The 12,731-nt window shown below is 40.7% G+C and overlaps 1 protein-coding gene across 6 annotated transcripts; it reads right to left on the bottom strand.

The window, feature by feature from the left end:
• Positions 1 to 1,438: 1,438 nt before the first annotated feature.
• Positions 1,439 to 12,725, bottom strand: LOC104629222 (toll-like receptor 1). 6 transcript variants are annotated; one of them, XM_075752308.1, is made up of 3 exons: positions 11,688 to 12,725; positions 9,341 to 9,428; positions 1,439 to 5,032 (listed from the first exon to the last, which is right to left on the bottom strand). In XM_075752308.1, the coding sequence occupies exon 3, from the start codon at positions 4,940 to 4,942 to the stop codon at positions 2,486 to 2,488; it is 2,457 nt and encodes an 818-aa protein (XP_075608423.1). In that variant the 5' UTR covers positions 4,943 to 5,032; positions 9,341 to 9,428; positions 11,688 to 12,725; the 3' UTR covers positions 1,439 to 2,485. The 6 variants fall into 6 exon arrangements, with proteins under 6 accessions (XP_075608423.1, XP_075608424.1, XP_075608422.1 ...); XM_075752309.1 differs by having other exon boundaries at positions 11,844 to 12,725; XM_075752307.1 differs by adding an exon at positions 6,397 to 6,454 and having other exon boundaries at positions 9,341 to 12,659.
• Between the last annotated feature and the right edge of the window lie 6 nt (positions 12,726 to 12,731).

The following is a 12,731-nucleotide window of genomic DNA, read 5'->3' as shown; positions in this document are numbered from 1 at the left end:
GCATGAAAGATTTGTGAGGTAGGAAGGACAGAGTATAAAGGGGTATTACAGGGTTAGTATCCTGAAACAATATACATAGCAGACATAGAGAAACTTTTCCTTTCACACCTACCTACAACTTAGGTTAAGGACAGTCTTAAAGGTGAGGGACTCTTCCACGGCCCAGACCCTGTACATTATTTAGGACATGAACCACAGTTTGCTGATGCATTACATTTACAGAGACCGGAAAGCCTGATCTGAGAAATTTTACTTCCTCTTTTCTCATCTAGTACACAGGACAGAATATGTGCCCATTGAAACGTTATCACTACGTGTCAATGCTAATCATAGTCCTTAGACTGGAACGCGTGGCGGGGGGGGACACACAAGTCTTTCAGGGAGGAGGGGCACAGGTTTTCTGGTAGCATTCTCTGCTGCAAAGCGCAAAGGAGCCTTGGAGAGGTAAAGGCTACAAAACTCCTGACCAGCTTCATGTGCACTGGCCTCTGCAACTGAACAGCTCCTTACTTACCCGAGAGCTGTATAGCACACAAGCCTTCAATTATCAACAGATGTAACTCTGGCTGTAGCTGGAATAGAAAGGCCACAAAAGCTTGGCCTGGCAGCTGCCTAAGAGCAGACAGTGATGATAAGGAGGAAGTAAGGAAAAACCTGTTAAGTTGGGAAAAACCTGCTAAGAAGGAAACATTGCAGCTCCAGCGGCGCATTCAGGCTGCAGCCCCAGGTTTAACATCACTACTTCTGTGGAAGGCACCTCGCAACCTGCTGTAACTGGCTGGCTGGCACATGAGGTTTGGGGTGCCCAATGCCCCTGGCTGCTGTGTTGGTTTGCCATGAAGCACAAGTGATTCTCAGGGTAGGGTACAGCTCCCGCAGAGCATTAAGCTCCTCTGTGCCTTTGAACATCTCCCCTCATCATAACTAATCTGCTTTTCAAGCATGCCGCATCCACCAGCTCCCACTGAAATACTGAGGGTGCAGCAGCCCTTTGTAAGGTACACAGAGAAAGCTTGGTCCTGGCTTTGGGAAGGGGAAGAGCTCAGTTATGTGCTACCACAGAAGTCAGTAGCCAGTTTCCCTTCACCTGAAATTAAGATGAAGAAAATAGAGATTTTTAGCCCTTCTTGCCAAAGCTCTGCATTGAGAGCCAAACACCCAGCATCCTACTGCGATACCCAGTTAACCAGAGCTGGTGGGTGCACAGTGACATCTCAGCACCTCTGTGCACCGAGAAGCTCTCCCATCATTTCCCATCCACTGCTTCATCTAGCTACGACCACACACGCCCGGCAGGTGCTCAGTCAGCCATCTCGGCAAGTGTTAAGGGTCACATCCTCTTACAGGTTTGCTCACCTCACGTGTTGCTCACGGTTGTGATCAGAGGGCTTTGCATTTCCATTAAGCCATAAGTATAATTACAGAATGACTCATCACCAGTGAAATGACATCAGGAAATTTAATAACAGATACAAAATGAGAGGTTTATTAGATTGTCAAATTAAATCCAAGCACAGCAAATTATTAGATGTCTCCTATCAACAAATACCATTAATCAGTTTGATTTTAGCAGAGAAGTTATTTCCCAATGAAAATTATTCCTTTTTGACCTGCAGGATGACCCTCAGCACCTGCTGATTAAAAGGGCAAGGTAACAGAGTTCAGTGAAAGTCTAGAGACAAAGGGGGATTCACCTCCAAATATCAAGGTTCTACCTTTTAGAAAACGGGAAAAACAAGCAACTCAGTATAACTTGATATGATCATAGTAGAAAGCAGCAATATTGTAATATTATAAAAAATAATCAATTCAGATATTAACTATGATTTTGAAGACAACAAATAGTGAATTCTACGAAATCAAGATTTGGTAGGTAGTCTAGGCAAGTGGGAATGTTTAGTACAGCAAAGGAAGAAGAATATTAAACAGGGAACAATGGCTCCAACTTTCAGCTCTTACCCAGGAAAGTCTCTGCCTGTGATGAAGGAAAAGACTTCCAGGAAGGGTGAACAGGCTGAAGGTGTAGGGATACTCTACCCTGCACATGTAGTATACCAATGAACAGGAAAGAACTTAACCAAGAGTTTTCTTCTTCATATTATTTAATTAAACCCAAGGAAGCAGATCCCTACCACCCTAACCCCACAACAACCATGTGAGAACCAAGATTAAAAGCATGCCTTGACAGTCCTGATGACATTGAACCGACCACTATTTTTGTTACTTTCAAATATGGCCTTCAATGGAAAAAGTCCAAAATAAATGTAACCCAAGTCTACGAAAATAAGTGCAATCACTATGAAAAATTCTCTCTCCTTCTCTTTGTTGATTATGGGCAACTGCAGACAACTTCTGCCTACTTTCACAACTAGAATAAGCAATAGCAATTTCTGGATGTATCACAATTACATTTTGCTACAAACTAGAAATACTGTAAAAAAATACAAAAAAATTGATTACCACAATTTAAAGCAAGACAGTCAAGTCAGTTATTCACATACTGACTTATACTACTAGTAGAAGTAACATCACTCTGCTCTTCATTTTCTTCAAAGGATATTGGCAGGTTAATGCTAATAGCTGCCCTCAGGTTAGCCCAGAAAAGGGCACGCTTGCTCCTCTCCTTCGGCCACTCCAGGTAGGTTCGCTTTGCCATGAGAGCCTTCAGCTTGTGATACCTGGCAGGGATAATATACGGAGGGATCGGCTCCAGTAAAATGAGGATTAAGCTGTTGGAATTCTCACTGAACAATTTGTGATGGGCAAAGTACAGCTCATAGTGACACCACTCGCTCTGCACAAAGTTGGGAGACAACACAAAGATCGACCTGTAGCTCTTCTCAATGCACGTAATGATGTTCTCCACAATGCTCTTGCCGGGGATAAAGTTTCTCTCGTGCTGGCACAGCTGTACACAACCCTCACCCTTCTCCAGGTTCGGGATCAGCTCGTTCTTCACCCACAACGAATCGCGCTCGCTGTAGGAAATGAACGCGTGAAACTGCAGAACGGCCTCCTGCTCTTCAGGGTTGTTGTGCCAAGCTCTACGCTTCGTCTGCGTCCACTGCCACGTCATGCGCATGTACCACGGCACATCCAGGTAGATGCACAGAAAGGCCACGACAGCCACCAGCACCAGCGTCAGCAGCAGAGCTGTCACAAGCAAGAGCATCGTGTTGCAAGCCAGTTCACTCAGGTGGAAGTCCTTCAGCTGCGTTCCTCGCAAGTCTTCTGGGTACTCGCACATGTATGCTGCTGGCCAGTCAAACAGCTTCCCCCCAGACTGCCTCTCCAGACGGATAAAGTCTTGCAGTTCACAGGAACACTTGAACGGGTTGTGCCCGGCTTGTAGCTCCCTGACCTTTGGGCAGCTCTGGAAGAAGTCAGCAGATGGGGTGAGGATCGAATTCATCTCCATGTTCAGGAACTCCAGGGACGTAAAGCCACTGCACCCCGGCAGGTCAACCAGCCTGTTTGATGCCAGATTCAGCTCTGTCAAGGACTTCAGCTCAGCCATCCCCATGGGGACACTGGTGATCTGATTGTTTTCTAGGTCGAGTTTTTTGATGTTGACTGGCAAGCACTCAAACACGGCATCCGTCAACTGATTTGAGGACAGGTCCAACTCTGTCAGAGACTCAGCCCATTGGCACTGTACATCAGCTCCATCATGACGCAGCAAGTTGCTGCTAATGTCGAGATATTTCAGTGATTTCATACGGCTGGTCATGAAGCTTATCTTGGGAAGGCTCTCAAATTTATTCCTCTGCAAAATAAGTAATTTCAGATCTGTCAGAGTGCCACAATTCTGAAACAATTCATCCGTCAGGGCATTGTGAGAAAAATTTAAATACTGAAATGAGCTTGTTCTGTTGGGGCAAAGCATGTGTGGCATATATGCATCATATATTGTCAAACTGGCAATATTCATCTCTGCAAACTGTCTGTATAGAATCTCCTGGTTGAAATAATAAACCTTATTACGAACATGCTCCATAGTTAGCACTTTCATGGACCCACCCAAAGAGATTAATTGTTCCACAGAGCTTAATAAAGGTAGAAATTCATATTCAGTCAACTCGCCCAGTGGTCCCCGAAAAGTCAAGTTTCTCACAGTCAAATGTTCCACAGGTGAATACCAAATAAGCAGGAAAATTTGCAAAATGATAGCCCATTGCAAGTCCACGGTGTCAAGCATCAGTGTTGTTGTCTTGATTTTCTTCAGAAGCGTTAAAGAAGGAGAGGGAAAATCTTTGTAGCTCAACGTATATAATAAATTAACTATTTTTAAGTTTTCTGCAGTGCTCATTCCATCATACAAGAGGGAAAAACTGAAGTTTTGAGTTGCTGCAAAAATAATGTGGAGGCTCCTTGTATTCAAGGCTGTCAGACTTTGAGGCTCATACAGAGAAAAGTCTTCTAGGGTTAGGAAGACAGTGTGCAGCTCCAAATGCATGATATACCTGAAGTCCGACCTTCGTATCATCGTGGCACTTAATCCTAGGTACTCCAAATCAAACATGCTCCTGAATTCCTGACAGATGGGCAGGGCAGTAAACTTATTGAAAGAAAGATCTAAATGTCTAAGATATGCAAGAGTTTGACAGTAAACTTTCAAAATGTTATTATGTGATAAATCTAAGTATTCTAAATCTTCATTAAAAATGAAGACACTAAAGTCAAGCTCCGTAATTAGATTATGAGAAAGATTTAATACTTGAAGGTCAGAAAGAGAAATAAATTCTGAGATACTAAGTCCAGAGATCCTATTATGTGATAAATCTAATACATGAGTATGGACTGGAATGTTTTTTGGAACATTAGTTAGCAAACTGCTTGAATAATTTGCAATAAATTCATTTTCCACAGTTGGCTGGATATTATTCCATAGTGTGAATGTAAAGACACAAGCAAAGACATAGATATTTATAAGGGGTCTCATTATGCTTTCCAGGTTTATCTTGTTTTTTTACAGACACACAGAAGCATATCTTTGGGTTTTGTTCAATATGTCTCAGTGATGAGTCCAGCTCTGTGAAAAGAAAATACATGGAATTTGCTGAAATTGTCAAACTGTTGAATTTGCTTTTTATTGCTAAAATAAAATCCAATACAAAATTTATGTAATAAAATTTTTATTTTTACATACTCTTGTTCTAAGTTCTTATCAATCCTCCTCACTCCCATTCTTTAATTCCAATTATTGATTTTCTCTGTGAAGTAGAACTTAATTCCTTTATAATGGGAGGAATACAATCAATGGTATGTTAAAAAACCAGAGATGTTAAGAAATACAAATTTTTCAACAATCTTGAAAAATACAAAAATGGTACAAACAGACAACAATGCATTTAGGAGTAAAGGAGAACACAACAAGCTTCCCATGTGCTCTTTCCGTACACCCCATGCCCACACACATTTGGGGACAGAATTCCAAAAGCTCCATGGACCCTCACAGGAACTGGTGCAAAAGCAACCTCTTCAACTCAGAAGAGCCAAAAGACCCAGGACATGGCCACGCACCCCGTGAGGGTCAGCCGATCAGAGAAGCTGAACAGCTTCATCTTCGCTATAGCAGAGAGACATAGGGGTCCATTCTTCCAGTAAGCCAAGAATCTTGAGGAGGAATTATACGGTCTTGTGAATATTGTAATGCCAGTCTGGCCAAAAGCGCACTAACAGGAAAACTACAGCATAACTGGACACTACGTATGAAGCAGTGGTACCCAAAATCTGAAAGAAAACACTTGACACTTCAAAAGACTCCAGGATTTCCTAGGTATCCTAGGCAATCTCCTACATTTTCCAAATTACCTCACAGTTGCAACTTGACAAAGAACTTTTCTAGAAACAGTGAGGGACAATGAGTCTAGTTCTAAGGATCAAAAAACGCAGTGAGGGAAAGATATTGTGGATATGGAAAATGGCCCAGCAGAATTAATATCTGGTCATGTCTATCAACAGCCTACATAGACTTGGAGAGGCATCAGTCCTATCATGAAAAACCATGACCTGGGCATTACTCTCTTGTTTTCAAGCATTTAACACAACACACAAACAACCTGAAGTATGAGCAACTCATAAACTGCTTCAGGAGACAAACATCCCCATTTTTTTTTCCTGTGCAGATTTTTGTCTGTAAAAAACCCAAAGTTTTAAAATTCTACCCATGTAATCTTTTTGTTAAATAAAAACCCAAAAGTCTATTTTTTTCAGTTCTAGGTTATAATGTGTTTTAGTCCCTAATAATTTGATTGACTAATATCAAAACTCATCCCTTCACCTCCAAGTCTCCTACCAAGCTTAATCAAGCTTTATTTCAAGTAAAGCAAAAATATGTGTAATTAACACCACCAAAAGCAATAAAAGAAAACTCACTAAAGTATAAATTTCTACCTCAATAAAATCCAATTGAGAGGTCAAATTCTACCTTCAGAAAGTTGTGCTGGGGTACCTGAGCACGGAGTAGAAATGAAGCTGGGATGGTTGGTCAAAGCACAGTATCACTCACAAGAAGAACCAAACCAAGGAAATCTAACCCAGCTTCCTTCAAAGAGCAGCTGACCCTGTTCTTCAGAGTCCAGGCTGGTAAAGAACCTCGTGAATCAAATAAACTTTGATCTGGAACTATCTGGAGGAACATCACCCTGGGCAAAAGGGATGTCAGGAACAAAGCAAGAAATGTTCTGAAGGGAGAAAAAAACAGGGAAGATATTCACTGTCCGTGCGCCATTGCCAGACAAGTTTTAACTTACTCTGCACGTTATGCTATACGCTGGGACAAGGGACGATCCACACTGTATAGCACTGAAGAGTGCCACATTCAAAGAATAAAGCAGCTATGTCTAGCAAAGCAATATTAAGGATCAACAGTTACCCCTCCAACACTATTTTATGATGGTATTAAATTAGAGTTGGCTGAGAATGAAAATTGCCATACCAAACTTTTTTCCCCTTTCTTCTTTGTTGAACTTCAACATACAGATAAGCATTTACAATAAAATTTCAAAATGCAGGAATATCTTCCAACAGTGAAGAAACACCAGCACCTGAGATTTGACAGAGTCCAAAATACATATAACAAAAAGAAAAAAATTTAAATAATGGCGTAAATGTAACCCACCTTTTGTGCATGGCATTCATCTCTGAGCAAAGAAACAGCAAAAGTCCTCTGCATACTTGGTTAACATCCTCAAGCATATGTAATTTGCAAGCCAGGGAATCTCACATGAGATGCTAATTTCTTAATAATTACTACCTTAGGAAGTAGAAAGAATAGGGTTTTCTTATATAGGCTATATAAATTTCCCTACAATGCAGGTATTAAGAGCACAATGAAAGGAAACTTTTAACAGTACACACTCAAAATACATTTACTTCTGTAGTATTTACATAACTGTACGGTTTAGGAGGAAATAAACCAATCTGCGGTACAGAATATTCACCAAGGCAGGATTGTTTAAATAATTCTGCATTTCTAATTTCATATCTACTTCTGATGGTTACACAGATGTTCTAGAAATTTGTCAAGTGCATCTCCTCTTTTGCACACACAGAAAAGAGGAAGCAGAACCCTCACCATCAACTTCTCTTCATATCAAAATCTCTTGCAGAGCTCTAACCCGCTGAGTTACTTTCCTCAGCAAGCAGAAGAATTAATGTAGCACACTGACAGATGGCAGAAGCTTAGATCTCAAAAGCTAGTAACAGGGGCAAACTGGCACGGTTCAAAACCTTTACAGGTCAATCATCTTTACACTAGCGATGCCTCAGATGGTTATCAGGGATACCCCACATTGTAGCTTCCTTCAAAAAATTATAAAATGTGAACTACAGAGAATATTGTCTATGATACAAAAGCTGTAAAGAAGCCATGAAGTATAGAGCAATATAGTGCAATCTGGAGATGGAGGAATCCAATAAAGCAGCCATTCAATTAGTGTTTTGAACAGGGGCATGAGTCCAGCAAGCAAATCAACAGAGCAGAGTATGAGTGCACTGCAAAGGCAGATGTAAATAACCAAAACCAACACCTCACTCCCATAAGCCTCCAAACTAATACAACATGCTTCGGTGAGATTAATTAGCAAGGAAGAAAGAAGCAGAGATGAATAAATGAATGAAGATTTATTTAATCTTAATGAATTTTAAGATTAAATTAATGAAGTGTGTAATGAATTCTTCAGGTATCAGCAAACTAGGGGGAGAGGGGGCACCTGGGCCTGTTCTGGACTCAGTCTAGAGCTTCCTCCACTCCATAAAACTGCGCTTTGGAGGATAGCTGAAGGCAAGAAGGGATTCAGCTAAAGAAGCTGAGAAGTATGAAAATTTAATATAGATAGTAGTACCAGTTATATTTCAAGCTTGCATTAGATGCTTTTGAAACTTTTCTTTTGCAATTACCTTTTCAATTTTGTAAAGAAGAATTTAATGCTTTGCTGAAAGAAAATTTCTGGGTTTCATGTTGAGATAGATGAGTAAGGTAGTCTGAACTGAAACTGAACTGAAACCATTCTGCTTTCCTCGCTGCAGCGAATCTGAGTAATACATTACAGAAAACCCTGAGAAATCTGTGACCCAAGACAAGATCAGGGACCATGAATGTTTGTCAGTAAGCAGCAAGTGTCTGCTTGTCAGCTGATACTGTCCTGTCTTCAGGTCAAAGGAGAAGTTCCCATTGCTGGGCATTAATCCATGAAAATGAACAGACTAAGGCACTTGTTGACAGAAGAATAATATCACAATTATGCAAACCAGTGGCAGTTTTATTTCCCATGTAACCCATGAAAAAACTTTGCTGCATGGACAAAATCAAATACACCATCAGCTTTTATCAGAACTGACGCCAGTGCACACATAGCTGGGAAAAGCAAAAGTATCTACACCCTTACTTGTGGTAAGTTCAATTTGCTTACCACCCTTCTTTATGAGACTTTAAAATACATTCAAATAGACTCTTTGCCATAAAGAAAAATTTGCAGGTAGTTAAACTGATACTCCTGAATACCTATTAAATCATTAGGAACATTGCATATTTTTACTAACCAATTCAGCAAAGCTTGCTTTGGGTCTGGTTTCAGTTTACTGATTAAGTCATTTTGCATGATAGGCAAAAACTAAAAGCAGTGTATATCTGTTCATACATCCTGAAATGTACCAGCTAAATACCATCCTTTCCACAGTCAGCATACATACACTCATGCAGATGCCTTGTTCCATTCCTGAAGTTTATACTGCTGGGGTTTTTTGCAGCTGATTCTATCAATGTGCACCTATCTTCACAAACAGCCTTTCCTCAAGGTACATTTCACACTTCTGCCTGTATGTTGTGATTACTTACCCAGAGAGGAACCGCAGCTACACTTGGCTGGGTATCAGAAGTCATTCAGCACCAGCACCGTGCCCAAAGCTATGAAAAATCTCTCCAGCTGGGAATACAGAAAGGAAGTTACATATGTGAAACACCGAGTTAAAACACAGCCAGAGCAGATGGACTCATCCAAGCACTCATGAAAAGTTAATACAATTATTAAAGGTTGCAAAGCCAGTGTTTGGTCATATAGAGGACCTTATCTTCAACTGCAATGTCATTGTCACAACTTAACCCTGTGTGTCAAGTAGGCGAAACAAGGGCTAAATGCCACAAGTCAAGGTGAGCAGAGATTGTATTGCATTTATGCCCAAGCCACAAGGATCAAAGCTGTGGAAACCCAACTGGTAACACAGAGCCACCTTGCAGAATACGGAAATTTCTCACTTATTGACTTATCAATACCGCTTCCTCTTGACCAAACAGTGACTACAAATGAGCATTATAGTCAATCTAAGTAAATGTTTCTGAAGGAAAAACCAGCCAAACTGAAGCCCTGAGTAAAAACATGGGTTTCACAGAGGTTTTGAACCTTCCCCTCAGCAGAATACCTCATCTCCTGGAAAGTCCCATTCTTTTCCCTCGAGCGCCTTTCCCTGCTCTAACCTGCAGTTGAACTTCAGCAACGATGCTTTGTAACATTTCTAAAGCTAAAAAAGAGCTGAGCTCTCAGCAGGGCAACCCACATTGTATCAGGACTCCCGGTCTGTCACAGATCAGTTTCCTTTGTGCTACACACTACTTAAATATACATAAAAACATTTACACTTTCACTTCATCCAGCACATTTTCTAGGTTTTGGAGGGTGTTTAACCCCCACGTTATCAGTTTTGTATGTTGATACTATTATGTAGGTAGAATAGCATTCCTGCCAGTCACCAAGGTGACTAGTCAAATGCCAGGAATCTGCTCTGATATGGTATCTGACATCACACTACATTTACACATTCCCTTTTCCTGGTAACTGGAGCGCATTAGCAGTTACAGATTTTGGTGCAGAACCAGTTGCAGACTCACATCACCAGAGTGCACAGAAAAGGGTAGCTACTTTCCAATATGTGCACATAAAGTGGCTGACATGGGCTGTGAAACTACACATAGCCCCACGTATGGGAAAAATTTCTTTGTGGACTAAAACTGGTTTTACAGAAAGTGTTCAGAGTACAGCAGAGGCTAAAATAATTGTTTGAAATAGTCTGATATGTATCATTTGAGAAACTCATTTTCTCCTGTGGAATCAGAAAAACTAGATGTAGTAATTCATTGCATGTGTAGCTGTTTTGTCAATTATCTGGCACATATCACGGACAAAAATCTAATAGTATGTGGGCTTCTGGTTCCAAAGTACAAGTTTTAATTGCTCCCCATGCTCATTACAAGCCTCCTTTTTGAACATTATTCACTCAAGGATTTTGGACATATACCAGAAACCTGTAATTATATATTTCTGCTTATGATCACATCAGCTGCATTGCCAGAGGTCACGTAGTTCCCGAGTTCTTTCCAAAGTGGCAAACAAACCCCTGCTAAAACCTTCCACTCCTGAAAGAAATAATTAATTTCTGGCAACAGCTATGCGCTCCCACCTGAGTAACAGCTGGTGCACTCTGATTTTTTAGAGGGTTTCTCTGTCCTCTATCCAACAGAAGCAGCCATATGAGTTCTTAAAGCTTCACACACAACAGGGGGATGTTAAATGTATTACAGAAGTTTCAAGGGCTACTGACCTAAACCTGAGGCTTTCAAAGAAAATTTTCAAGCAAGCCACCCTCCAGCTGTCACTGGTTGTGTGAAAGGGACCGGCAAACCAAGCTAAGCCTGTTCATCTTCAGTTTTCCAAGGGTTAAATGAGTCATACACTGAAGCATTAACTGGACGGGAAGGAGGAAGCACAGAAAACATTCGTTTCTGCAGTCCTGAATGAAATGCCTGCAATTTGGTAATAGGTGTGTTATATTAATTTTGAGGCTGAGTGGAATGAGAGAGCTAAAGGTGTTAAATTTGACCCCTACAAGTCATGAACAGTCGCTCACAGTTCAAGACTTCAAGTCAAGAGACCTCAGCCTGCTTAGACTTCAGGCAAAAAAAAATCAAAATTAAAATCTTTTGTTAAAAATAATGGCAGACAAGAATGAGATAAAATGCAAACATTCTACACTAAATGAGGATTTCATCTTAACATCCCTTCTTCTCTTGTCTTCATGTGGAAACACATTTCTGAAAGGAAAACTTCCTGCTTGCTGGTCATCTAAGCCTCGTATTCCAGATGGCAAGCACCTCTCCTTCTGGGGGCAAAGAGGAAGTTTGCTGTGATCACCTGCAGTAGTTGTGAATGTTTGTCGGAGCCCAGCTATGTTTTCTGGAAGCCAAAACAACACAAGTACAGGTAGAGGGGCCTGCTGTATTTCTATAAAGGAGAGCAAATATTGTAAAGGTAGCTTGTCTTTCTGACTCTGTGAATAGATGGTCTTACCTGCCGTCCCAAGACCTCGCAAATTTTTTCGGCCTCTGACTGATTATTGCCTCTCTGATCAGAACTCGTAGCCGTGCTGCAAAAGACACTGTTTTGGCTGAAAAGGACAGATTCTTTTAATAATAAGTATAAAGTCAGATGTATGGATGAGAAGAAAAAAAAGTAGAAAGCTGAAAAAAAAAAAAAAGCATGATGTAGAGAAGTCAAGAGTTTCTCAAGATATAGTCAATGATGATGAAGGTAGTTCTGTTATTGCAGATACCCTCTCAGTCCCTTTGGTCAAGGCATCTCTCAGGATCAACATGGTACCAGGATACTGTCAGAGGATGGGAATTAGAACTCTGATTGTCAATTCACTTCTTCTCCCTCACAGCAGTGCAAAACTATGAGCCCAAAAGGTGAAGTAGCTCATCTTTCCTTTTTTTTTTTTAAAAAAAGAAAAAAACCCCAAACCTTTCTTTCTTACGCAGTCCTCCTTTGTGGCATGGCCATTTTCATCCACCAGTGCCGGATGTTCAGAGTCCTGTATCTAGGTCCTATCCTTTTAAGGTTCACTGAATCTGAGAAAACACTACCCAGGAACCATCTCAAGCTTTAGACTTCTAGGCATCTTCTCAGGATGCGTAATTTTCTTTCTTGCAAAACAATTTTAGTGAAAGAGGTTCTGTGACCAAGCTGCCTAAGCTTTGTGATTAATGCAGCTCTGCAAACTCTCCAGCAACTCAAACATTATTCCAGATGACTATATGAACTGCTCCAGATTCTATTCTGCTGAGAAAAATTCAATACAGTATTTCAACCTATATTTCAAAATCTACTTCCAAACTCATTTGTGATTTACTATTTCTGTATCAATCTCAAAAGACTTCCAGTAAGGTGAGTTGAATT

Source organism: Balearica regulorum, chromosome 4 (genome assembly GCF_011004875.1).
Source record: "Balearica regulorum gibbericeps isolate bBalReg1 chromosome 4, bBalReg1.pri, whole genome shotgun sequence".
In the NCBI taxonomy this organism is placed as follows: Eukaryota; Metazoa; Chordata; class Aves; order Gruiformes; family Gruidae; genus Balearica; species Balearica regulorum.
Note: the sequence above shows the minus strand (reverse complement) of the source record. Positions and strands in the feature narration are given on the sequence as shown.

Excerpts from the sequence above, each read along its gene's own strand:
- LOC104629222 (XM_075752304.1), bottom strand. The coding sequence starts at position 4,942 with ATGAGACCCCTTATAAATATCTATGTCTTTGCTTGTGTCTTTACATTC.